The sequence below is a fragment of the Orbicella franksi genome, chromosome 12 (assembly GCF_964199315.1).
Source record: "Orbicella franksi chromosome 12, jaOrbFran1.1, whole genome shotgun sequence".
NCBI classification, from domain to species: Eukaryota; Metazoa; Cnidaria; class Anthozoa; order Scleractinia; family Merulinidae; genus Orbicella; species Orbicella franksi.
The window spans coordinates 25,348,249-25,374,676 of record NC_138156.1 but is presented as its reverse complement, the minus strand read 5'-3'; the positions used below and the strand labels follow the sequence as shown (position 1 = coordinate 25,374,676).

General features: G+C 37.8%; 2 protein-coding genes across 5 annotated transcripts in view; one reads left to right on the top strand and one right to left on the bottom strand.

Moving 5' to 3' along the window:
* Positions 1–26,428, top strand: part of LOC145464280 (uncharacterized) — a 212,611-nt gene that overhangs the window by 58,857 nt on the left and 127,326 nt on the right. The window lies entirely within an intron of this gene.
* On the bottom strand, positions 491–24,659 carry LOC145464287 (eukaryotic translation initiation factor 3 subunit C-like). Of its 2 annotated transcripts, XM_081448133.1 has the most exons (21): positions 24,163–24,433; positions 19,247–19,349; positions 17,616–17,753; positions 16,390–16,459; positions 14,854–14,953; positions 14,469–14,568; positions 13,305–13,423; positions 12,456–12,579; positions 10,883–10,925; positions 9,825–10,093; positions 8,590–8,715; positions 7,739–7,804; positions 6,891–6,978; positions 6,491–6,574; positions 5,779–5,876; positions 4,663–4,712; positions 4,460–4,525; positions 2,404–2,491; positions 1,504–1,596; positions 1,152–1,230; positions 491–864 (listed from the first exon to the last, which is right to left on the bottom strand). In XM_081448133.1, the coding sequence occupies exons 5-21, from the start codon at positions 14,943–14,945 to the stop codon at positions 752–754; spliced, it is 1,698 nt and encodes a 565-aa protein (XP_081304259.1). In that variant the 5' UTR covers positions 14,946–14,953; positions 16,390–16,459; positions 17,616–17,753; positions 19,247–19,349; positions 24,163–24,433; the 3' UTR covers positions 491–751. The 2 variants fall into 2 exon arrangements, with proteins under 2 accessions (XP_081304259.1, XP_081304260.1); XM_081448134.1 differs by lacking the exons at positions 491–864; positions 1,152–1,230; positions 1,504–1,596; positions 2,404–2,491 and adding an exon at positions 2,501–3,683 and having other exon boundaries at positions 24,163–24,659.

Genomic DNA, 26,428 nt, shown 5'->3' with positions numbered 1-26,428 from the left:
AGCATGAAGCAAGTAGGAGTAGGTCTACCCCACATCTTAGATGCGATGATAGTCCAGAATACCCCAGCACTAGTTCATCAGGACCCATTTATACTTATGGGTTAAAGAGAGGCAGCTGAGAGACTATGATGTTTTGTCCAGATAGCCTGCACAGCAAGCGCTCCGATACGAAGCCCTTTGTCTGCATTCTGGCCACACACAAATTGGAGTGGGAGTAAAAACATTGATGGAGAAGACCAACCCCTGCTTCTTCGAAGATTTTTGCTCCTGCTCCAATTTGTGCACGGCCAGAATATGGAAAAAGCTTCTTGCATGGAAATGCTTGCTTCGCAGGCCAGGTTCTGTTCTGCTGATAAATTTGGCATGATATCTTGAAATAATACCTTGTTTTGATAAACAAAGATCTCTATCTGTAACGAAAAGGGTGTTGTGCAAAAAAACTGCCCACTTAGTAGCAATAAAACAAAACCTTAGGTTCATATTATTTAATGTACTTCATTGCCACCTACAATTTCTCAAGCTTTCAATTTCCAAAATAATTTTTGTCTGCCTAACTGGATCAAGAAATTGGAATTCCATTGTTCACTTTAGTTAATGTGTACTCAAATTCATCACATTTGCTAACAAAGACAGTATCAGCTTGAATCACAGACAGGCCATAACAAGTGTTGCCATGTTCCTTGATTAAATTATGCATATTGTCTCTAGATTAATAAGATGATTGTGTCTGTGGCTGTTGGTAAGGTCGGTCTTACTGGCGCCCATATCTCTCCTGCCAGTTGTACCGATCTTGCCTGTCCTGTTTTTCTGGCCTGTCTTGTCGATCATAATGTTGCTGATTTTGTCGACGATAGCGGCCTTGACCTGGAAATTAGTAGAGAGTGGGTAAGTCAAGCAATTAAAAAATTAAAAAGGCTTCCTAAAATACTCATTGAGTAATATGGGTTATGCCTTTTGCACTAACAGTCTCCATTTAACTGGAAATAACACTGGCCCAGAAAGGGGTCTTACGTTTCTCAGGCCTTTTGTCACACTAGCAAACTGTTCACAGGCAAAATAATCAAGCATTAAGCACTATATGTAGACTTAGTGTGAGGGACACCTGTAAAAGTTTTCCCAAGAAGAAAAGAAGTAGTCTAAGCAGTTCATACCTTGTCTGTCCTTGAACTGAACAAATCCTCCATGTCTTGTGTCATAAATACGCTCATTGTTTTCTACCAAAGTGCTGACCTGAAAACAAGTCGCAAACACTCTGTATTAAAGTTGTTTGATAAGCTGTAGGTTGAAAAGCTAATAGCAGGGGTTTCATTAATGTTTTCAACAGGAGGGCAACTAGTTTTCACGGGTGGGCAAAACTATTTGATCTGAAATTCTTTATAAGAAAAACTTTCCACTTGGTGATCAAACCAGCAGGTCAAAATAGTCTTCACAGCTGGTCAATTTGCTGGTGCCCAACCCTTAATGAAACACCTGGCTAATAGGCTACTGTATTTAAGATTTTACCTTATCAGCTAATTGCAGTGCCAAGCTCTGAAGGAGAGAAGGCTCGGCTCCTCGGTGCATTACAACTGTCTGAGTTGGTTCATCCCAAGAGGCCTGGAGTGAGAACATAACCTTGCTTAGAGTTGAAATTTGAATTCTTAATGACCACTCAACAAACTTAATTAAAACAACTAATTTTTAATAGTTATGATATGAGCCTGCTCTTACCAGCATATGATCAGTGACATTGCTAGCCAAAACTCAGGGCTTGTGAAGACTGTTGGTGTATGTTAAATGTCAGAATTCCACTGATACCATGGTTGTATAATAATTCTCCAGAAACCTGTTTTGATTTTCTTTGGTGAATTCCATTTAAACTCCAGCTTTGAAGCACAATAATCTTATTTTAAAGTTAGACACAGAGGGAAATTGTTCTTTATTACAATTCTCTGACATCTTAGTAAACTTTGCAGTTAAGTGGTGGACTGCAAAACCTTAAATGGTTATCGCACAGGGCTCTAAGCAAGATTAGAGGACATGGGGTTCAGACCCTAATCCCAAGCAGTGAGCCTTACATGTGAGGCTTTCTCTACGCAGATGTCAAGATTAATTTTTAGATACAAATTACTTAAACTGTTTGACTGTGAAAATAATAATAATAACTACTTATTCTCTGAGAGTGAGATCGTTATGGGAAAATCTCAGACTGAGACCTTGCAGTATTGACCAAGCAATAGCGAGGTCTATACGGTAAGGTCAAGGTAATTCTCGTGGGCATTACAGGAAAATAATGTCCTACAATTAGCCAATCAGAGTGCCTGTTATATCAGATACAAGAACAAGCCATATGATAATAATAATAGTAATAATAATAATAATAATAATAATAATAATAATTGAAAAAGAAACAATATTACAAACCTGCAGCTCTTCGTTGATGATCATTTTGCTGATAGTGCTGTGCACCACAGATGGAGGCAAATCAAACATTTCAGCCAACGTATACAAACTGCAAGTAAAGACAACAAATACATACTTGAGCTGACACTGGCACACCAATCACAAATAGAATGGATAAAGATGGTTGGATAACTGGCCATTTATACCAGAAAAATAAACCACGGCTTCCACAAGCTGCAGCTTACATAAGACATGAACTGGACCATTTATACTAGCGGATATTATATAAGATGTGAAGTGCTCCTATAAATGATTTCTGGCTTATTCATGACTAATGCCTTGCTTTTGTGCTGGTTGTCATAGCAATCACAGAATTATGCCAGCTGTCATGCAAGTGGGAAAAAATTGGGCTTGCTCAGTGCGAGGTTGGATCTTAATTAAGCCCCAAACAAGGAGTGATACCATTTTTATAGTGTTTCCCATCTTATATAAGCCATGAAGAGCTCAAAACCCTTGTGTTACACAAGCCGCGGCTTACGAAAGATGCGAACTGGTACTGTTCATATGGTAAGTGCATGACTTATGTAAGCTGCAGCTTGTGTAAGCCGTGGCTTATTTTCCTCATAGAAATGGGCTTTTTATGTTCCTGTTATGATGTAACATCAAACAGCATTGCTCCCGACTTGAAAAGATTTCATGACAATTATTTTCCTGCAGATAAAAAGTTCTCAAGAAAGAACTGATGCTGTCTTACATCAAACCACAGCAGGAATTTGAACTTGTCAAACCATCTTTCAATCCAGTCACCTGGTATATCCCCTTTATTATGATAAAGATTGCTAATTCTGACTGATTTCCTCAAAAGATACTGCTGCTTAACCTATGTATTCTGTAGGTTTCTTTACTATGACCATGATCAAGTTTGTCTTCCTCTGTGTTACGAAAAATTGCCTAAGTCTAGTTTTAGAACAATCTAGAGCCGGAAGTCATTCAGCCATGACCAATTTGTATGAGAACATTCTAGAACATTCTGATCCTTATGTAATTACTCAGATTACAAACTGTGTCAAACTACTTAATTTAGCTTGTAATAGAAGTTTCTGGAACTTTAAGCCTCATGTATGTTAGAGCAAGAGTTTCTGCTGTAAGAGAGATTGATTCAAATTTGAAGAAGCTTAGTGCTGTAAATTCGCGAAGTTACCTTATAGAAATAAATTAGTTTGTTGCTGTTACCAGCGATGCTGAGTTCTGTCTGGAAACAACCCCGCTCTACAACGATACTCGTAACACTCTGGTCAAATCTGACAAAATATGCAGTAATGTCCACACAAGGTGGATAACTAAAGGTTTATCCACCACGCCTGTAACACTGGGCTCAGTAACAAAACATACTCACCTTGTGGGAAACATTATTCTAAACTCCTAAAGGATGGCCCATCATTTTCTGGAGGGGGAAGGGGTTGGTTGGGCAATTTCCAATAAAAAATTCCTGCACAGCAAAAACTGCTGCAGAAAAATCTTGTAAGGGGAGCCATGGGGAAAAAAAAATTAAGGAAATTCTTTCTATTATTTTTATTTGGATTTAGACATTAAAACAATTCTTGCACAAACTATTGCCTGACTAAAAAAATCATGCACAGCTTAAAGGTGAGAAAGAAATGTCATGCCCCCCAAAATTGCCCAACCCCAACTCAACAAAAATATAATGGTCTGTCCCTAAATATCGGTAGAAGTAGCATGAAATGGTGTGATGTGATCTTGAGTACAAGTGCTGTGCATGGTTGAGGAAAGAGGGCAAAATCCAGGGCTAGCTAGCAGAGAGTAAAAAATAAAATAAAGGATGATCCAAAGAAATACACCTTTATGAGTGATATTCAGAGCAAAATAAAGCAAACAGGATGTTTTCAAGAAGGAATGCTAATTTTGATTTTGACATTACCAAGTGAAAGTCAGGCATAACAATTAAAAGAGATTTTCATCAAGAATATGATGCACAAGTTTTTCCAAATGAGGTAGTGTGTATTGTAAACATTCTATGCATTGCTACATTTCCCCGTTCCTCTGAATGTTTAAGTACCTCAATGAGTCATACACGCTGTTATATGTGAACAAATATGTTCTCAGGCTTTCCTCTTGAATTTTCCTGTGAGAAAAAAAGAAAAGCCAATTTCACATTATTGATGATTGATGTCAGTTTCATACAGTATCTACTATGGACTTGATCATACATCCAATTTTTTATATTGAGACCTAAAGGCAGAAGCTAAAAACAGACATTACCTTGTCAACATTTCTTGTACTTGCTCTGTTTGGCGAAACAATTTCCATACCTATCATGCCACAGAGAACGGTTTTTAACTTGGTGTATTTTTTCCTTAATATGTATCTTATTTTATATATACTGTAATTATCATCTCAATAATTCGTATTTATTAGTTTTTTAATTCTTAGTCAGCGGGACCCCGTTGATAATGGTACTTTGTACTGAAGGGTTATCCTGGGTAAATATTCGATTATTATCATTATCATCATTATTATTATTATTATTATTATTATTATTATTATTATTATTAACAGTAATTGGACCAAGTGGAGTACAATTCAGGGAAAACTCACCCAAGTAATGTCAAAATCGGACAAGCATGAAGCGCAAGGCTGATTTGAAATTACGAGCACGATTTCTTCCAAATTGTATGGTACAAAGTCCAATTACCAATTACATGTAATTGTATCTATAACAAATTTCGGAATTAAAAATGTCTCTTGATTAATTCTTTTGAGTGAACACATCTGTAGCGCTTTTCATAAGTTTTGAAAACTTTAGGAAGCATTGCAAAGGAAGCCATTGAAGCATGCGTAATTGATGTGCGAATCCCGTGGTATCCAATTACAGGTATCCAATTACAAAAAGTTCAAATTGGATACCTGTAATTGGACACCCAGGTGATTGCGTGCCAGTTACGTGAGTGGAGAACCAATCATGATCAAGAATTTTGTTATAGATATTACTATTATTGTTGTTGTTGTTGTTGTTGTTGTTGTTGTTGTTGTTATTATTATTATTAGAAAGAAAGATAATCTAACATTCACCAAGCAATCCAGGCAGCCAAACAACCAACAAACAACAATAATAATAATTTATTACTAGTTCTTTTTAGGCAAGGCCAGAGTAAACTGTGAAAATTGCTGGTAGGTATTTCAATCCTGGTTGTCTCAAAATTTTCCAAAAGTCAGTTAGGGGCTTTATTCCATGCACCCCTTCAGTTAATGTTTTAATAGTTAGAAAAAAACATCTGTCATATTCGAGATAATCCTGCATTCTTTCCCGACCAATAATTAGTTTTTTTAGGAGAAGGTTGGTTTTAAGTGCACATAGTTCCAAAAGTTTCATGTTACCTTGACCGCTAATATGTAGTCCTTGCATTGTTTCCAGTCTCCCTTCTTCATGGCTTTGGATGCAGCTACTACATGTTCACGCATACTCTCTGGAGGACCTGGGATTAATCCATAAGGATATAAGTCAGTGGCCTGTTAAATACCATGAAAATAGACTGCCAAACATCCAACAACTTACCAACAAGAACAAAGTATCTTTTTCATAATATATCAAACACAAAAGACCATGTTTGAACACATTTCCAAACACTGAGAAGAGAGTGGAAAATACGACACGTAGTGGAGTATTTTTGACAAAGTTCAGGGTGTTTAAAAATTTGGTCAAATACTGTCTTAAGTGTTTGATATATCTTCTCAATCGAAACTAAAACTAAGGAGAAAACAAAAAAATGAAATCATGAAAATCTATGCTAATTAAGATCAGATATCCAACCACCACCACCGTCATGATTTCCTTTGTTTAAACTTGATGAATTATTTCTACTTTAAAATTCATTAAAATGAGTCTGAGAATTAATTTTCAACAAACATAAGCATGACATGATCTCCAAAATAAAACAACAAGACTTCAATTTATTTATTACACTTGTCATACAGTGACATCAAGGGAAAACATTTATCCCAACTGTTTCCTGTAGTGACAAAACCTTGTCCCTTTAAGAAAATGGCCTGCATATTTACAAGTCAAGGAAAAACAGCTTCATGTCCTAACCAACTAACGTTTGCTTTTCACTTTGTCGTAACTGATAGTGGAAACTCTTGCTAAAAATACGTGGTCTGTAGTCATACGCCTGGGCTGAAAAAAAAAAAAAAAGGAGAAAAGTTATGCTAGACTTGCAAGTCCTTCCTCATGCAGTGTAGAGCTGATATAATATAATACAACAAACTTTAAACAAAAAACAGAAAAGATCTTCCTGATAAAGCCAGATTTAGTAAGAGGGCTGATAGGGCCACAATCACTTTGTTTGTCTAGTAAATCTATCCCACAATGCAGGAAATAGAATATTAGTACGTCTACATTTTTATTCTCTGGGGGGTGTTCCACCTGCTTGCCCCTAAATTGTTGGACTTGCACATAACAATAATTGGAATGTTTTGTTTTGAACACATACCGGCCATCCAAGGGATTTCTGTTAACATTGCTGAAGTAAGATAGACACACTCCAACAGCTCAAGGTTTATATGCATGTGGAATGGCACCTGGAATTCAGATAAAACAACAATGACAGGGATCAAAAGGGACACTATTGAATCATTCAAGTAACTACCTCCTTTAAAAAGAGGATAAGTACCAGGGACAAAACTGGTTTCACATCACTACACATAATAGGAAGGCACAGTGGCCTCATGGTTAGTGCGCTTGTTCTTGGATTGAGTGGTCTGGGTTCAAGCTCTGGCAGGAGAAATTGTGTTGTGTTCTTGGGTAAGACACTTCACTCTCAGAGTTCCTCTCTCCACCCAGGTGTATAAATGGGTACCGAAAATTTAATGTTGCGGGGTATTCCTTTGATGGACTAATATCCTATCCAGGGAGGAGCAGAAACACTCCTAGTCTCTTTACGCTAAAGAAACTGGAGAATAAGCTATGGTCTGATGGGCTACTTAGTTCATATGCAGACTTCACCTTTTTACACACATTACTTCTCAAAACAGTAACACTAAGTAACAAAACAGCGACGACATAGCATCCAAGCATGACTTGCCTGCAGAACATACACTGTATGACCATTGTAGAGGAACAAGACTACTCAGATTGACCAATCATAAACATTTACCTCACAGAGCATTTGCTGAACTACAATAAAAATGTAAGCAGCATTTTTTTTTAGATCTCCATGAATGTGATCACCATTTCATTTTATCCACGCCTCTCCCCCCCCCCCCCCAACAAACCCCTTCACCACCTTCTATTCCAGGAGGTCCATCCATCTGCTAACAGAAATTATTCTGGTTACAATACCTGTCTTCTCTTCTCAATCTTTTCTTGTTCTGGGGTTCTCTCATACTGTCTCTGCTGCATTAAACCCTAAAAAGCAATTTCAAAAAATGTACTGCAATTTTTAGAATGATGTGGTGCTCTGTTAGAAATAGATATCTTATGATATGGTTTGGTGTGTAGCATTGCTGTATATTTTTATGAGTTGTGCTGTATTTTGACGAGCCCTATGGGCTCGTCAAAACACAAACATCGAATAAAAATATAAAGCAATACTACACACCAAAACATCTAATAAGAGATTTGTTATCCAACTGCTGTAGTCAATAAATTCATCAATGAAAGGGGGAGAGTGTAACAGTTTTGCGTGCATTCGCCGACCTGTATGGCAAACAGGTTTTCTACTGTACAAATAACTGTACAAAATCGCTGAATATTTGTACTGTTACTTGGATGGCATTCGCTGCAGTTGGATAACAAATACGGGTTATTGACTGAGCGTGAAGTCAAGATGGCTGGATATTGGCCAAGTTCTTATTTCGTGTCTTTATGGCCTGAGACAGAGTGAGGGTCATAAACTTGCAAAAACAGAACAAGGCCAATATCCAGCCAGCTTGATCGAACAAGCTTAGGCAATAAAGGATTTATTGTATGGCTTTCAGGGAAATTTTCTTGCAGGACACGGCAGGTAGTCCCCGTTGGGCAAGATAGCCCCATCTTGCCCACTTGGGTAACCAATCAAAGCACAGAATTTGGTTCATCTTGTCCACTCATAGAGCTACATGTAGCCATATAATAACTCATAATATTACTGGTATCTGTTTGTTCAGCAATTGTTGTGGCCATTTACTAAACAGGCATTATATCACACAAACCTGCGCAAGAAGCTCTTTAGCTCTTCCACTTGACTGGACATCATGCAGTGCATTGTGGGCATCCTTGATCATGCCATGCCTGAAGGCACACAGGCCAAGTTGTACCATGGTCCTGTTGTAGAGAATCTGAATGGCGCAAAAACAACACAGATCATCAGAGAATAAAGACAATCGTCAAATAGTTGATTTTGTATTGATGAACTACATGTATCAAATTCTCAGCAACGGCATTAAGAAATGTATTAATAAATTAACAAATTAAAAATATATGGAATTCATATAACATTTCAAACTTCTGACAAAAGAGAAGAGCTCCTAAATTTTCCTAAAATTTTAAATGCTAAATTAGCTAATAAATGCAGGTATCTTCAAGAGTATGGTAATTAATAGTGAACAAAACAAATACAGAAAATGAGAGAAAGAGAATAAAATATATTAACTGCAAAAAAATCCTAAGAACAACAATGAAAGAGAAAAGCAAACAAATAAATGACTGTATGAGTTGCTTTTATTACAATACTGGGCAAGAAATTCTACATTGTTTCATTTACTAAGGCTAAAGACAAAAATATTGACTCTGGCCAACTCTCATGAAACATGCGGCAGTGTGAACACCAGATAGTCTTAACACAAGACTAGTCTGATATCACTTCTTCTACTGCTTTATCTACCACATGTGTAAAACTCAGCTCAGTAACCACAAATACTAAGCTTGTGGAAAACATACGGATGCAATGAGATATAAGTTTCTAGTTCAAGTAAGCTGCGAACTAAAATATACACTGTACCAGTGTCACTTAATTATCTCTTTTGATTAATTTATGACAATTTTTTGGCAAATTGTCAATGGTTTCTAAGCTAAATTGCAAGACCTTTTGGAGACAGAGATGCCATATTTCAGGTTAGTGTGGCATTTGACAATGCTACTTCCAATGGTTCTTCCATTTTGATTGCCCATTTGAAATGGGGATCAGGGTTGGCGTAGTGGTGAGAGTGCTCCCCTCCCACCAATGTGGCCCAGGTTCAATTTTGGCCCACTGTCATATGCTTGCTCCGAGGGATTTTCTCCTGGTTCTCCCACTCTCAACATTCCCAATTTCCAGTTCAATAAGGATAGAGGATCATCTGCATGAAACCCAGCTTGGACTGATAAGGCTTCCTCTCTAAATATTATTATTTATTTCAAAAGTAGTCCAATATCAATCAAAGGGTAGCCAAAATGTTGTTACACAAACCTGCGTTGGAATGTCAGAATGTTGGATGGTCTCCTGTAAATGTGACATGAGCATCAGATCACGAGCCTCGAACCAGCGAGCATGTAGAGCATGGTGATACACATCACAGAGCATGGCTCTAGTTCGGATACGGTCGGAAGTGTCGCATGAGTAGATGAACTTGCACATCTTATCTACCTTCTCGGATGAACTGGGTCCTTCTTTCTTTTGTTTTTCAGCTGGTTGTTCCGTTTCTGTTTTCTCACCCTCTGTTGAGTCCTTATCTGCTTCTGCATAAATAAGGACCAAATTAATTACTGAGTACATTGATGTACTATGATAACAGGGTTTGTACCCTTTTTCAGAAACAAATTTCCAGGAGTTTTCCAGGAGTTTTTCAGAACTCAGATTGATTTTTCCACGACTCTAAAATTCACATTAACCCTTTCACTCCCATTATCTTAATGTTAATTCTCCTTACTGTCTGCCATACATCTCATATTTTTTTACTTGAGTTTAACAGATTTCCAGAACTTTCCAGGACCAATAGTCCTTTTCCAGGACTTTCCAGTCCTGGAAAATGCCACAATAAAATTCCAGGACTTTCCAGGTTTTCCAGGACCCGTATGAACCCCGTGATAAGTTTAGCTCCAAAAACTTAAAGTTGGTCCCCCCTTCACTATAGTCCATGGCTCTGGTCTAGGAAAAATTACGAGGGGCCCAATTGAGGTTGCTAACCATGAACTCTAGGTGCCCAACACTTACGCTTACAGCATATGACAAATGTAAGTTTTTCCAGTCACCCTGAGGTAAAGTTAGTAACCTGTGGCACCCAGGCATTTCTGGAGCACAGCCCTGATAGTCATTGACAGCAAGCATTACAATATTTTGCACCTTTCCTTTCCTTTGATACATTTATTTGTGAACTAAAAATTTCTTCAGATGTGCCTGCAAAGTAAACCCTTGAAATGATTTCACAAAACACACTGCCACTCACAATCCACACACAACCCCCGCCCCCCTCCAAAAAAAAACAACAACAGAAAAGTACCCAAGGATAACTTTCACATGGTACTAACCAGTTTCCTTGTTTTCTTCATCATTTATAAGCTCAGCATCAATCTAGAAACAGAATGACAGTCATAATTTATTCTATGTAAAGCACTTCGCAAGTACATGTACTTTTCATCCCAGGTAGTTATCATATGGCCAGTCAGAAGCCCGGCAGTATTTGCTTGAGTGTCATATATTAATAATTATTGGCTTTGCATTACTACACCACATAATTGGCTTAAACTCAAGCAACTTTTTCATCCCACTATGCGTCAAGCTACGTGTATTTACTTTGAGTTTTGATTGGTTCATTGAATTGTCTGTGCTCTTAATCTGTGGTTGGCTGCAGTAATTTCTCTGGTTTTGGTTTTCTGAAACTCAATTGAAGGGGTAAATGGAATAAAGCCCTGCGTGAGTTTTGGAAAACTTTGAGGTAACCAGCATCGAAATACCTCCAAGCAATGGTTGCAGTTTACTCTTGTCTTCATCACTGTCTAAAAAGAACTTGTAATGATAATTTATTGGTAGATAGTTCCTTTTAGGCAAAGCCATAGTAAACTATGAAAATTGCTGGTAGGTATTTCAATCCTGGTTGCCTCAAAATTTTCCAGAAGTCACTTAGAGCTTAATTCCACGCATCCCTTCAATTGAAAACTGCTCTAGATATAGTATCAAATCAAATGTACGTAAAGGGTAAGTCTGCATGCAAGACTTTGAACCCATCATGTCAAAATTGTCTTAAAGCAAAGCTAGAGGTATTTCTATGTCCCCCTAGATGGTAAAGGGTTCCCCACCCACCTTGTACGGTGAACACAGGCCCCAAGAGAACAAGATGTCTTGCGCAAGAACCAGATCAAAAACGGCACAGTGAAATTATTTTATATCAGCAAATTTTAATAAGCACGATAAGATGCAACTTTTAGCAAAGTTTAAAAAAATTCTGTAAATAGGGTTCAGAGCCCCCTTAAAGTTTCAAAAATTTAAGGTGGCTCTGAACCCCATGTACAGATATTTTTAAAACTTTGCCAAAAGTTGCGTCTTATCGTGCTTATTAGAATTTAATTATATAAAAAAATTTCACCGTGCCGTTTTTGAATTATAAGCCCTTAAAGCATCAATTAAGGGTGTTTTTAGCAGGTCACACTGTTGCTATTATAACCTATTGTGTCCCGCAAATGATAACAATGTGTTCACCAATGATTGGGCAGTTTTTTGATACCAGGATTGTAGCATTCAGTGATAAAGAGTGGTTAGAATGACCCATTCTAAATCTAACTGCTGGAAACTGTTTAGAGCCACCTTAATGCCAACCCAGGATTAAAAGTTAACCGAAGTATTCATTTTTCTTGCATAAAACTGTTTTTTACTGCTTACGTTTTGTGTAGTTTGAGGTTAGTCAAGCTCAAAACTGAAGGACAAACAGTATAAACATAAAACCCCACTGAAAAGTTACAAAACTCAAATCAAGATTCTCGCTAATCCTGGGTTAGCTTATTCGGGCTTTGAACAACCCAGCCCTGCAGTCCAGCCCACTTATCATTAGGCCACTACACCTCCCATCAAAACATTTAGGAATTCCTTAAAGTTTACAATACAAACCTTGTAGTAAAGATGCTCAATGTGGCGCAAGTAAACTCTGCAGATTTCTGATCGTGACCCATTTACTTCCAGGTAGCTTTGTAACTTTGTAATGAGTTCACAAACTATTTCTTCATCCCTCAGTCTAAATAAGAGAAAGCAAAAATAATGCTTATTGCAGGATTGTCAACCAGCAAAAATTACTGACTACTTCACAATCTCAGCCAGGTAAGCCATTGGGCTATTTTCATGGTTATCATAGACATCACTTTTAAAAATTCCCCGACTTTTCCCTGATAAAAATCAAATCATTTCCCTCACCAAATAAATACAAAATGTCACATGTAAATTGATAGTGGCTTCTGGCCTCAACTCACAGCCATCCTTTCTACTCGTTCATTAGGACTGATAAGTTTGCAACAAATTTTCCTTCTTCATAAACAAAAAATATTGCTGAGATTACAACGACCCCAAATGTTTCCTCTAGCCTTCAAAGGTATTAAAACAACTGTGTGAAATTATTTCAATTTTCCCTCACTTTTCTTCAAAATTTTCATTTTCCTTGACTCAAAATAAAATTCCCTGACTTTTCCCTGACCTTGAATTATTTCCCTGACCATTTCCTGACCTAGCTGTGGCAACCCTGATCTTTGTGATTTTTCAGAAAAAAAGGAAAATCAGCTACCTACATCAACAAAACCACCAACGAGAACATTTTGTCACAACCGTGCTTGACCCCAACTACCCCAAGTGTAAATCTCAAAATACCTTCCCAAGGTGGTCAAAACTCTCAAAATCAAGTTTCTCAAACGAAAATAAAAATTATGGATGCTGTTGACTCTGAATATTGGAGGATAATTAGTTAGATACCTTGTCACATATTCAGTGGAATGGCAGTCACATACTTGAAGCATTTTGGTGAATTCATCATCCATACGCTCCACAGTAATCAGGGGACAGCCACGTACTTTCACGGGTTGATCCAAATGCTAAAGGAATCATCATATATTTAAGATATGCTTAAAAAGACTACATGAGGTTATGAGAACATCTCTATCAAGTAAACGTCAAGAAACTTCTTTAAAAATATTTTTATCCAATTTATTGATGGCATTAAATGCAGTTAATGTAATTGAACAGAGTTAACAACAAAGAGCGTCTGTGTTCACATAGTTGTCAGCGGTGATTTGATATGTGCATGCACCAGGACTCTATGTGCTCCTGACTGAGACATGTGTTGGCAGCTTTCTCAGTGATAGCATTTTAAGTGAGCGCTGTTTTGCTTGGGAGCATGTCTTTAAGCATTTCCCCTCCCTTCCCTCCCTCTTTCCACTATTGATTCAGTGTGACGGGTGCCTGTCTCCCCTTCCGCGTGGGGGCTCAGTTGCCAGGATTTGTCAGCCATGGGAGCGGTGTTCGTCTAGGAGCTGGCTGCCAACAGTGGAAGCTCCTGGATGTCTCAGGGACACAACCTCCATTTAGCAATGCAATTGTTAATTTTTTGGCAATATGATAAGGAAATTTAAGAAAGACAAATTTCAACAATCAGCCAGCACAATATTCCTAAAAGAGACTTTAAACTTGTGTCTATTACATGTAGGATCAACTGTTTTATGCTGCTTAAGTTTCAAAGAAAGTGGTTGTGTACAAACCCAACCACTCATAAGGGTGTGTCTACATTATACCAGGGCGACTTTCATATCGGTACAAGTTCATTCCATGTCCCTCTTGTGGTTCAGTATTTATTTACATGATACCAACACAAACTGTCATACCGGAGTGAATCATACCTGTGTGATTTCACCCCGATTCCTGTCGGACTGGAGTGACATTTTCATTCTAATATGAAAATTTACTCATGTCTCATGTAAACATTGCATAACTGTTCTACTGGGATATCCCTTTTACTCACACTGCCATAAAGATGCCTTAATTATGTAAACACGGTATGACTTTTTCATGTCATAACAGAATATAAGTCACGCTGGTATCGTGTAAATACCTCCTAAAAAAAAAGGAGTCCACAAATCTTACATCTACGTTCTCCGACTCTTCAGAAATGTTCTCTCCAACAGTCACTGTGTCTTGATTTTCAATGAGAATATTTATCAGTTCATCAATCTGCTTCAAACATCTGCAAATCACAACAAGTTCAATCAGGATTACTCAACATTAATATGCAAACTCTGAAGTTCTAAGCCTTACATTTTCAACTGCCATCAATCATAAATTAATGACAGATGTTCAACAAATCATGAAAAAAAAAAAAAAACATAAAATGGATTGAAAACAATAGTTCCAATACTTCAATTTTTAGCAACAAGATGGTGTTATCTAAAACAGAAAAGCAATTCATCGAGAGTTCAACGTATTGTTACAGCCTTATTTATTAGTCTATCTGGCTCTACTTCCTACTTACTCCTGCCACATCTCTGATTTCATACATGTCACCACGTTCGGATTGTAGTCGAAGATGGAGGAGATGATATTAAACAGAAGCTTCACAGTCATCCCAGCACCTACAATAAAGAATTTTACACCAACTTAATCTTATGCACTGCACCTTAATATATCAATTTTTACTGTGCAAGTCAAAAAAATCGTGAATACTTGGATTTGATTATGACCGGTCAACCGTGTACTGACCAATCACAATTAAGTTCCAGACACACGAGTAAACCTAAAAACCACAAACTTATTACTTAATTATATACAATATGCCGATAAAAGTAAAATATAAAACTTTAAGGTAAAAGCTGTTAAAAGCTGTTAAAATTATGAGATATAAAATTATAGTTTTCTGATGCCTAATTGGCTTTTTCTTTGCTACACAACAACATTCCATAAAATATATATCTGGTGTTCACAGTTATCCGAGTTTCACAGCGACGGGCAACTCATTATCTTTAATAATTTTATTAGTAAGCTCTTTATCAGCCTAGAGTGACTGACATCTCATTTCTCTGTATAAATATACAATAAAAACCCGGCTATAAGAAACTAGAATTCTCGAGGTCAGGCTGAACCGGTTCTTATATTTTGAGGTAGTTTTTCACAATTCAGCCTGAGTAAGTATTTAATAGGTTCTTATTAACTTTTTCAGAGGTTGTATATGTATATTTTTTTATTTCACATGGACAAAACTGGGTGTTTGTTAACCGCATGGCTTAGATGATCAAACAATCAAGGTCCAAGAAGAACATCAATACAATCCTATATTTTATTATAACATATTTACATTTTAAATTGACTATATTGCGCTGTAGCTTTATGGAAAACATAATCAGTGAAAATCCAACAAAAATGTAAATCAAAGCAAACATATACACAATAACTTTTTTGTCAGAAGTTTCTCACACAATTAAAATCCAGAATTTAGACCATCAAAATTGGAGTGATTTTTGGTATAAGAACATATTTTCTTTGCCACGCTGAACAGGCTCTTATATTTTTGGGTATTTAAATGCCAAATTTCAGCCTGTAGGTTCTTAAAACACTACATGTAAGTTCTTATAATTATGCGGGTTTTTACTGTATCAGCATCACAACATGTAAACTTCCAAGGAAAGCAAGGTAAAATTGTCAGTTACGAAATATTGTCTAACAATATACATATCGCTTGTTTGACACTTGTCAAGTGTCCAGTATTAATGGCTACATATTTTTGCCAGACTTGACTTTTGATAGGCCAGATGCCAAAGAATGGACTTATATTTCCCCTCATATCATCTAATGAGCTAACAGCTTGTTCAAAATACGTATGTGCAGATAAAAACGAAAATAAATTACTGACAATATGCCCATTTCTATTCTATTCTATCATGATCATTTCTATTATTACACAATAGCAGACATCCCAAACTAAAAATTATCCCAGAGATCACTTTTATCTCCTCTCTTTACTATAGTGGCACTTCAAACAATAATTAAATACTAGTGACAAAAGTGTACCCACCTAACTTGGCATTGTCGGAAATAATTCTCAGCTGCTTAAGGAACTCAATCTGGTCTGTGCGGTCTATGCCCTGAGAAACCACAACAACAAAATGCACCTTTTAGTGAATACAAGAATAGGCCCTGTGCACTTACATGTACTAGGTCACATAGTATAAAATAAACCGTGTAAAAAAAACCCTAAGTTACACAGTGACAGGCAGCCAAGCTTGACTGAAGAGTGTTGGATGCCCCACTGAATAACTTGAGGCTCCAGCATGGCTGATTTCGTATTCAGGTGATGTAGCAGCTCTCATAACGTATAATATGATTAGCTCGAGACCCTAGCCAAAAACAAAAGACCAAACAATTGAAACAATGACTTAGACTTAAAAACAATAGAAGCTGCTGACAATACCAAACAAAAGCAGGTTATGAGAGCCGCTACACTACTATCGTATTCTGCCCAGATCAGGAAAAGCACCTGTCAGCCAAAAAGTGATAGCTATTAATAGTTTTGTTCCAGAAAAACAAACCTACCGTTTTTCCTCACCCTTATTGCAAATCGCAGTTTGGCCTTACATACTTTCCTTTAAAATCTTTGGCTTTTTGAAAATAACTTATCAGGTTTGAACAATAAAAGTCACAATCATCGCTGTGTTTGGATCCCTGGGGCAGGGGGGAGGTACTCTACAAAATTCTATATCGGAAGGCTCTGCTCCAAGGTCCAGCCCCTTAGTCTTTTCCATACCATTTTGACAGAAAAGGTACCCCTTTCATCTACTTTCTTCTGGCCCATATTATGAATAGATTGCAGAAAAAGGAAGTCTTCTCATCATTTTCCTGTAGTGCATAATAAATGAAATGATACAGCCATAAGGTGCATCTGTTTGAAATGTATTAATTAAAAGTCCCTTAAAACAAATAAATGATGATTTGTAGACCCTTTCATACACCTCAATTTGTGATATCCCCACCCTTTTATATACCTGAAACCTGAAAAAGGTACCCTGTTTTGGGCGGAGCCTCCCCTTATAAGCCATTATAGGAAGTACCTCCCTGCTAATTTTTACAATTTTATTGATCTTGTTTCTCCTTAGTTTTATTTTCAATTAAAAACTTTAAAATATATCAAACACTTGACGCAGTGTTTTAACACCTTGATGTGCTGAGCACATTCCTTGTTAAGCCTTAGTTCATATCTATATACATGTAGCATTCATTCCTTTGAGTATCTCTATCACTCACCTTTTTTCCTCTAGCAGAGAGTATCTCATGCAGTTTCTTTAATACAACTGCGTAAGTGATTTCTGTGTCCTTTGGAAAGAGCTGCTTGACCTTTTCCCAAAGAATACATCATTAAAATGGTTACAACCATGAGCATGTCTAAAAAAAAATACATTTGGCTTAAAATTTATGTTAGTGAACAGAGGCTATGAAAGGCTTTCACAAGTGGTCCATGCATAAGGTTTTGACCTTCATTGTACACATAATATGACCGAGAAAATTACTTCATTGTGATTGGCTGAGAGAAGGCCAGTTAACTGTTAATTTTGAATTTGCACTGCAGTGCAAATTAACAAGAAAGCTTTTGTAACTTTCTCAGTCATATACATGTAATAAATGAGTTATGGTATGAAAGCTCAAGCAATAATTAAGGACTTTCAAATTGCTCCTGCCTAAAGGTTCATGCAATTTTGAGAGAATTTTCAAAAATCACTTGTAGTTTGAATCCTTAAAGTGCCACTAAGCCCCCAAATTTTTATTCCTTCAATAAAATCTACTAGTTTCCCTGATTACTTCAGCGAAAAAATTATTTCGATTGATAAAATCCCTGTGTTTCTACAGGCGTTTGAACATGTAATTTCTATGCTCACGACTGCACAAAGTGGGATCTGGGTCGGGCTACTAGTGACGTCACTTTGGGAACCGACCTAAAACACTCAAGAGATTTTGACTGAGCTTCGAGCACTATCAAAACATTTTTGGGTTATTTGTGATTAATATTTGATCAAAACTGGACAAGATTTTTGAGTGAAAGAACTGTATCACCTAGCATTACAATTCAGAGTCAAGTTACAATTTGGACAGCTGCAATATATTTTTTTTTATTGCTAGGTGCGGGTCGAGATTGCCACATTGTAATGTAGGCCAGGATCTACAATTTGCCGGTCCATTTGGCTTATAAAGGTACAAATAATGGCTGAAGAGTTAAGTTACAACTCTGAAAGAGTTATAAAAATGTCAATGAACACGAAGAGTTGGTAATTTGACTTTATGGAGCATGCAGATTTCTGAGTGTCAAAACATTTTTAGATTCAAACATAAATTTCCTTCGAAATACAAGTTAAAATGCGATGCAGTCATAGTCCACTCCTGCCTACTTCTCGGGATCAATGATTGAAAATAGTTTTAACATAATAAGCAGAGATGTATTCTCAGAAATGGAATAAAAACAAAACTGATAACAAAGCTTTTTTGCCTAGTACATGTATTGTTTGGCAGTATAATAAAATAATATATTTTTCATTTAGCAGAAATGCCCAGTCAGAATGTCCAACCAGGCTAAACTTTTACCTGTCAAAACCTCAAATTTACCGGACAATTGTCTGTTGACCGACTGTTATTTGCAGGCTTGATATAGGATTTATTATATGGTTTTAGAGAGAATTTTTCTTGCAGGACATGCTGGGTAATCCCAAGCGGGCACGATAGCGCCGTCTTGTCCAGTTGGGTAGCCAATCACAGCATAGGATTTGGTTCATCTTGCCCACTCATGGAGCTAGCCATATAATAAGTTATAATATTACTGGTACATGTATCTGTCTGTTCTGCAATTGTCCTAGCCATTTACCAAAAAGGCATTACATCACACAGACCTACGCAAGAAGCTCTTTAGCCCTTCCACTTGACTGGACATCATGCAGTGCATTGTGGCATCACTGACAGGCCGAGCTGCACCATGGTCCTTTTATAGAGAATCTGGATGGCACAAAAACAACACAGATCATCAGAGAATAATGAAAATCATCAACTAGTTGATTCTGTGTTGATGAACTATCAAAGTCTCAGCAATTGTATTAAGACATGTATGGAGTTCATTAATACATTTAATAAATATTTAACAAATTAAAAATACCGTATTATTCGATTAAGCACCCAACCTCGAATAAGTGTCCACCTTGAATAAGCGCCCACCCTGAAGGTGGAAAAAGTTAATAAGCATCCAGCCTCGAATAAGCACCCACCCCCAAAAAGTACTTTTTGAACGTCCAATCTCGAATAAGCGCCCACCGCCCCCCCCCCCCTCCAAAAAAATAATAATAATAACGTGCACAAGAGGAATATGTGTATTGATTATTACGGTATTTCTTTAATGGCTTACAATCTCTTGTTGCATTGTCTGAAAATTTTATGACAACATTGGAATTTTTCTCAAAGTTTCAACTGAAATGTCCATGTGGACGCAAAGTTCTTTCAACCTCAAAATCTTCCGCTGAAACTTCATGGCAATAGCCCTGCTTGGTGTCCGCACTTTGATTGTTCCTCACACAACAAGTCTGTTCTCATGCCTTCTTGACCCTGTTACTTTAACAGAAACCTCATTATTGTCGTAAGCTCTCAGAAATGTATAGAAAAGATAAGACAGTTCCATTGGCACATGTCCTACAAGCTCACTGCCAGCATTAGCTTCCAAATATGTCCCAATTGCATATTCATCATGTTGTTTGGCTTCCTTGCGATCATCCTCATGGCAGTTAAGTTTCTCTCCCAACGTTGGAGTCCACGCAGATTTATAAATATGATGACCTCGTATAACGGCGTTAAAGTGGGTTACAAACCTTTCAATGTTTTGCGCACGTGTTTCCAGAGACCAAAGGCAAAACCTTCTGCCTTGCAGTGCAGAGGTGTTGTTTACAAGGTCAGCTACGTTGATTACAACTTCATGTACTATGGACAGACTGACAGAGCCTTGGAAACAAGGTTAAAAGAACATAAACAGGCAGTTCAGGTTGGAGACAACAATTCCAAAGTTGTGCAACACACGAACCAATTTTTCCATAGTATAGACTTCGACCATGCGACAATTGTAGACAAGGCTCATAATTTTTATGAGAGACTTCTTCTTGAGGCTGGGTATTCGCAGAGAGACAACAATGCGGGAAACAAACATATCGCTGTCCTGGACGTTTACAAATCCCTCGCGTAATCACGCGCAGCAGTCATTCGTTATGATTTTTTGCTAGCGTAGCGCGAGCAGATCTGTGAACCATTAGAAAGCTGTCACTCAGTTGGCTTTTTAAAAAACTGATGAAGACTGAAGTTGTTTGATCGAAACGTCCTTGAAGTTTTATTAATGTTGTTTCTAACGTTAACAAGAGTTAGTGTCAAGCACAAATTTTAATTCTGATGTCCATCCCTGATTGCACTTTTAGTATTTTCACCAAAATCCAGTCCTGGTACTAATTTTAAAAACGTATACAGTCCTGTGTACACAAGTTATCGCCATAATATTTATTGCAGCATTGTACAAGACGAAAAACAAAACAAAAAATAATTTGATGCTATTGTTGCATTCTTAATGTTTATTGTAAGCTGGGCAAGCTCCTGTAGGCAGCCATCTTTCCTTTACCACTCTAGCGGGTGCTTACGAGAACTATTCTCATAAGCAGCTAGATCTAGTCATGGAGAACTTATTTACATCACCAGGGTGTCCACTTATGAGGGTTTCCACTGTACTTTTCTGCACCATTAATTACCAACAGCAGACTGTTATTTCACTGTGACATCACAATTACTAATAATTGATAAAAAATTGTGATAAATAATAATAATAATAATAATAATAATGAACAAAGACTTCTGGTCTGACAATTTCATTGTGCCATAACAATTGCAAAAAGACCTCTGGTAACTCTAATAAAGATTGCACGAACTAGAAATGATAACACTATAATTACGGTTCAACCCCTAGCTATTAAACAGCCACACTCAAGCTCCGGAAAATGGATAGTGCCCGTTTAACAGAGGTTATAAAAACAACAGAAAAGCCAAGCCTCCTTGGGACTTTGGTTACTGGCCACCTAATAGGAGTGGCTATATAGGTGGCTGCTTAATATGGGTTTGACCATATTATACATGTATATATGTCATTGAGCTAGCATGAGGTCTGTATTGGGGAAATATTGGTCAAATTCCTTTTTTACAGGTTTATAGATTCTGCCATAGGCTTTATTTAACTAACCCTTGAGGCAAATTTTGCTGTTATAATATGGCTTTCATTATAGTCATGCCTTTGTCTTGTATCTGCAAAACCCAATCAACCAGCTAGGATAACTTATTTTGTGCCTTGGGAGGGAGGTACTCAACAAAGTTGTATACCTGCAGGGTCTGCACCAAAGTCTTGAAAGTTGGCGAACAATTTGTTTTAAACTCCCCCTAAATGTTCTCCACCAGGCACTGTATTGAAAAATCCAATAAAAACGATAGGTCACCTTTCTCACTAAAGAGATGTGATGGGCCGATCTTGCCCAATTTATGCCTAATCACACGTGTTATTTCATCAGTTCAAGCTACATTTTGCAGTAGCTGGAAGCAACGGTTATTAAAGCAATGCTTGAAAAAATCTTGATAGGTACAGAATATCGGGCAGATGGAACAATGAAATATATAATTTATGGCAAAATCACACAATTCTAAATGACACTGACTTAACACTTTCCTTGAAACGTTGTTTTCGAGGTCATAATTCGCATCCTCGAGTATCAGTTTCATGCACTCTTTTAGCTACATCTTTTTTTCCTTCTGAACAATTTTTTCTTAATTTTTTAACTTTAAGACGGTAATTTGTACACCAAACTTATGCAATAAAAAATATAGGTCACCATACAATTCATTTTGCAACGATTTATTTCACTGTCATGAGGGAAATCTCTTGCACTGTGTACGTGCACACCCTCATTTGCACGCGCTAATGACACAAAAGTCATGCGCAGTAGGGATGCGCAATGCAATATATATACCACAAGGAATAAATGGTCGTTAGTTAGTTGTATCAAAACTGGATAATCCGTTCCATGAAAATAAATTTGATAAAGATGGAGAAATTACTTGTGCGGAATTTCACGCACGAAAGGAAAACCTTTGTGTTTTCTGCCACGTGTAGCATTTACTGAATAAAACGTTGACGCAAAATTAAAAACTCAGAAAAAACAACAGAAAAAACCTGCAGTGGCTTGCAAAACTAGGCGAGTTACATTAGTTACTTTCAACCCGCCGGTTATTGCAAGCAAAAACTTCGGAATTGACTTGTGTATCCTCTGGATGAAAAAAAGAATGGCCCTTTACCAGCCATATCAGGCAATTCCATTTTAATATCGACCCCTCTCCCTCCCCCCAGCCCCGTATTGAGGGACTTTAAATCATATGCCCTCAGAAAAGTAAACTTTTTACCCCCAAGAAAGGAATCTCAAAGTGCTGACACACTTCCCTTCAGAATTTATTAACAAATAAAAGGTGCCGACACAGTTCCCACCAAAGAAATAGCCTTGAAAGGCTCTCCCTCCCCCTCAGATTTCCTAGACCCTCAATAGGGGGAGGGGTGCAGATAAAAAATGGAAATGGCCATTGTTCATACAGTTTGAATGAGCTTTGATCTTAACTGTTATGCAGCAGTCAACGTAAATCCCTACCCCCCCCCCCCCCTTCAAACCCGGGAAAGGCAGGGACATTAGCGGGACAAAAACTGATCGTTGACTCTCAAACCTGTCCCGGTACGCAGGGTCTTAGACGAGAATAGGCCTTATTCACGATAACCGCCATGTTTGTTTTTACATCATAATGCAAATCAGGCACGTGATTTCTGAAGAGGCAAACAAGCTAAAATCGGCAAATTTCAGCTGGTGTCTTATCATGTCTGATAATTTTTTTCATATCCATGCTTTGGTTTCAGTATTGGGGTGAAAACATTCCAAGTTTTACAGAATTTCAGCACTTCTATAAAAAGAAAACGGCTTGCGTAGTTAATTAATAAGTCAAGTTATCAAGAAACTTTTGCAAACTTAAATTAATAATAAAATCGTTATTCCATAACTTGGCTCCCAAAAATGATTTTGGTATAGATACTTGACCGTTCAGGCGAGCCAATTTTCAGAAAAATGGGAACCATTTCAATGTTTGCCCCCTGGCAGACAACGTGGCTAATTTGCATTATAATATGAAAACCATCATGGCGGCTATCGTGAATATGGGCTATTGCTTCCTCGGCATCCCAACGTATCCGAAACAGGCAATAGAGTCTAGAACTGTGTGTTGCAAAGAGACTGGGACCAGCCTAGAACGCAACCAAAATGGCGGAGAGAAACATGAGTAGCTAACTTGTTACTTTTTAATTTATTTCATCCTTAGTTCTTGCTTGCCATCCCAAACCGGTTTGAAACATTTTGAACCAAATAAAATTGGAGCCTCAGCATATACTTTCGTTGGTAGGCGGGGACAAGCTAGGAAATTGGAATGAAAATACTTCCCTGGGGGTAAGGCCATTGGCTCATTTTTTCGAGTCCTTTTGTCCAAGTCCCCGCCTATTCCCGGGTTGGGGGGGGCGGGGGTTACTTTGACTGGTGCATTACAAAATAAACAGTTGGCGGACAATAGGGTTGGCCATATCATACTACGGTAAAGAAAATCAGACGACAATTACAGTTAACGTTCCATATATCCAGTGCTTGAACTAATCTCGCCGTCTGCAGATCAGACCGTACACCAACAACACCCAGATCAGAATTGAATTTCTTACCTGATTTAGAATATTATACACCTCTGTGCACTCAGATATAATAGTTCCTGTTGATGACATCTGGTTTCTTCGGAGAGGAGATATTTAGTTTCAAGCTTTGTTGTTCAAACCACGCACCTAAAGTTAAAAGTTCCCAAACATCGACGCTCAATCCGCCATCTTTGTTTACGCTGCTCTTATTGCTTAAGCCGCTAATTTTTGACTCGCTGGCTCAGGAGATGGTCTTTGCCGGGGCTGGTCGGGGGATGGTCGTGGGATGGTGGGGGCATGGTGGGGGCATGGTGGGGGCATGGTGGGGGGTGTTACAAAAACAAAAATATCTACAAGAAATCTCGCAACACGTAATCGCAGGGAACAGAGGAGTCTTACTTTAACGTATTTCCATCTTAATTCACCGTGCAATTGCACCGGAAATCAATCTCGTATTTTTAAGCACATTGTAGATGAGAAAACTTGGCCTTTAATATCGCGTTACGCATCTGTCGAAACTCTATCGCCGCAAGATGCGCGAGAGTTCACTGTACTGACATAACGTCAATTTATTCTTGACAACTGGTTCCTGTTTGGTATGCGGCTTTTCAGAACATTCGAGAACCAACAGACTATTCTAAAGAAGTAGCGTCATACCAGCGTCTTGTCTCCAAAGATTCGAATTGCTCTCTCACTGTGAATTTGCCAGTGTATTGCTGTCTTCTTTTCTTGACATCTGTGATTGCAGGTTTGTTTATCCTTTTACAAACGCTAATGGCTAATCTAGATAGAAATTACGTTTTTGTTGTGGCGTTGTCGTTTGGGACATGACATTGGCTCTGTTTGCCCATCCTATAAACGGAGTCAAGGAAGCTGTTGTAAGTTTTATCACTGAATCGTTTTTGAATGTTTCCGAGAACCGAGTTCCAAAGTCATTTTTAGCTTTTAAAAGTTCTCAGAATATATTCTTGAACATCAACCTATAGCTTTTCATATGTAATCTAGCGTCTTCTATGTACGGCGATCGCGAGCAGAGGAACTGCACATGAAGGCAGACAAATCCATAAACAGTTTGTCATTTGTTCGTAATCAGATTTTCCTTTACCACTAATCTTGTTACCTCGCATCAAAATCAGTGTAACCAACATCTTTGGCTAGAGAACAAGCTATTACACAGAATTTAATCTTATTGCCACCAAGTGAACCTGATGGCATGATTCATCTAACTTTCCGTGATTTGATCCGAGTCTCATCTTGGTTTGTGTTCATAGGCAACTGATAAAGACTAGAAAACTGTGGTTAAAATTAGACTGAGAAAGTTAACCGTTTGAATAAAATTTGATTTCAGTCTTATGCAACAGTTAGACATAACTAAGGCATCGCCTCGGTAACACATCAACTGAAGCGGAAAACAAAAAGGGACAACAGAGTTGTCGAGTATCAGCCAAAGTGAAGTCGAGCTCAAGAATTTTATACTGCTCCATTTAAAACCAAACAGAGAACACGCCCAACTGACCTTGGTTTAGCACGAGAAATGTTTGAAAACTGCCACTTTACACGAATAGCAGCGGTTGAACTAAAGAAACACTGTCTGATGAAGTCAATAATGTTAAAACATTAGCTTGCGAAAATATATTTCTTAGGTTTCTTTTCCAGCTTACGCTTGTAGAAGGACATATGTTTTCAAACTTGTAAACTACCGCTAGCTGCTAAAAAGAGATAATCAGTATTTAAGCTTCAACTCCATCCATTTTCATGTCTGATAAATTTTGAAACTATCTTCCGTTCTGTTCATTTACTTTTGCCTTTCTAGCGTGGCTCATTAACTATTATTTCCATGTGTTCCCGTCCCAAATCTCGGCAGCCAAAACTATTGAGAAACAAGATCTGCTTCTCAAAAAATTTTGTCAGATAGCATGCATGAAGTCAATACCTCGTCCTTGTTGTTATGTACTATTCAATGGCGGATCCAGACCTTAAGCTAAGGGGGCAAGGGACTGCTTGCCTTGCCGGCTTTTCTTCCTTCTGCGATTTGCTTTTTACACATAAACATAGGGGGCCCGGGGCCCCGGACCCTTCCCTTAGATCCGTCACTGTTATTATCATGGTTTATACTGAATCCTCAGTTGAGAATGTGGTTTTAATAGATTTGCTTTGTTTCACCGTGACGTTAGGTAAGCAGAAATTATCTAAACGATAAAACGTGTTTATTGCCTCGAGAAGTTTCCCAATAACCCCTCGGCAACATTATCTTACAGGCAATACTCGTTCGGTTAGCTCTTTTATCAAGCATTCT

Coding starts and splice junctions, on each gene's coding strand:
- LOC145464287 (XM_081448133.1), bottom strand. CDS start 14,945: ATGACTGTGAAGCTTCTGTTTAATATCATCTCCTCCATCTTCGACTAC. Junction 6,575..6,890: donor AGAAATCCCTTGGATGGCCG/GTATGTGTTCAA, acceptor TTTTTTTTTCAG/CCCAGGCGTATGACTACAGA. Junction 865..1,151: donor TCAGTTCAAGGACAGACAAG/GTATGAACTGCT, acceptor ACTAATTTCCAG/GTCAAGGCCGCTATCGTCGA.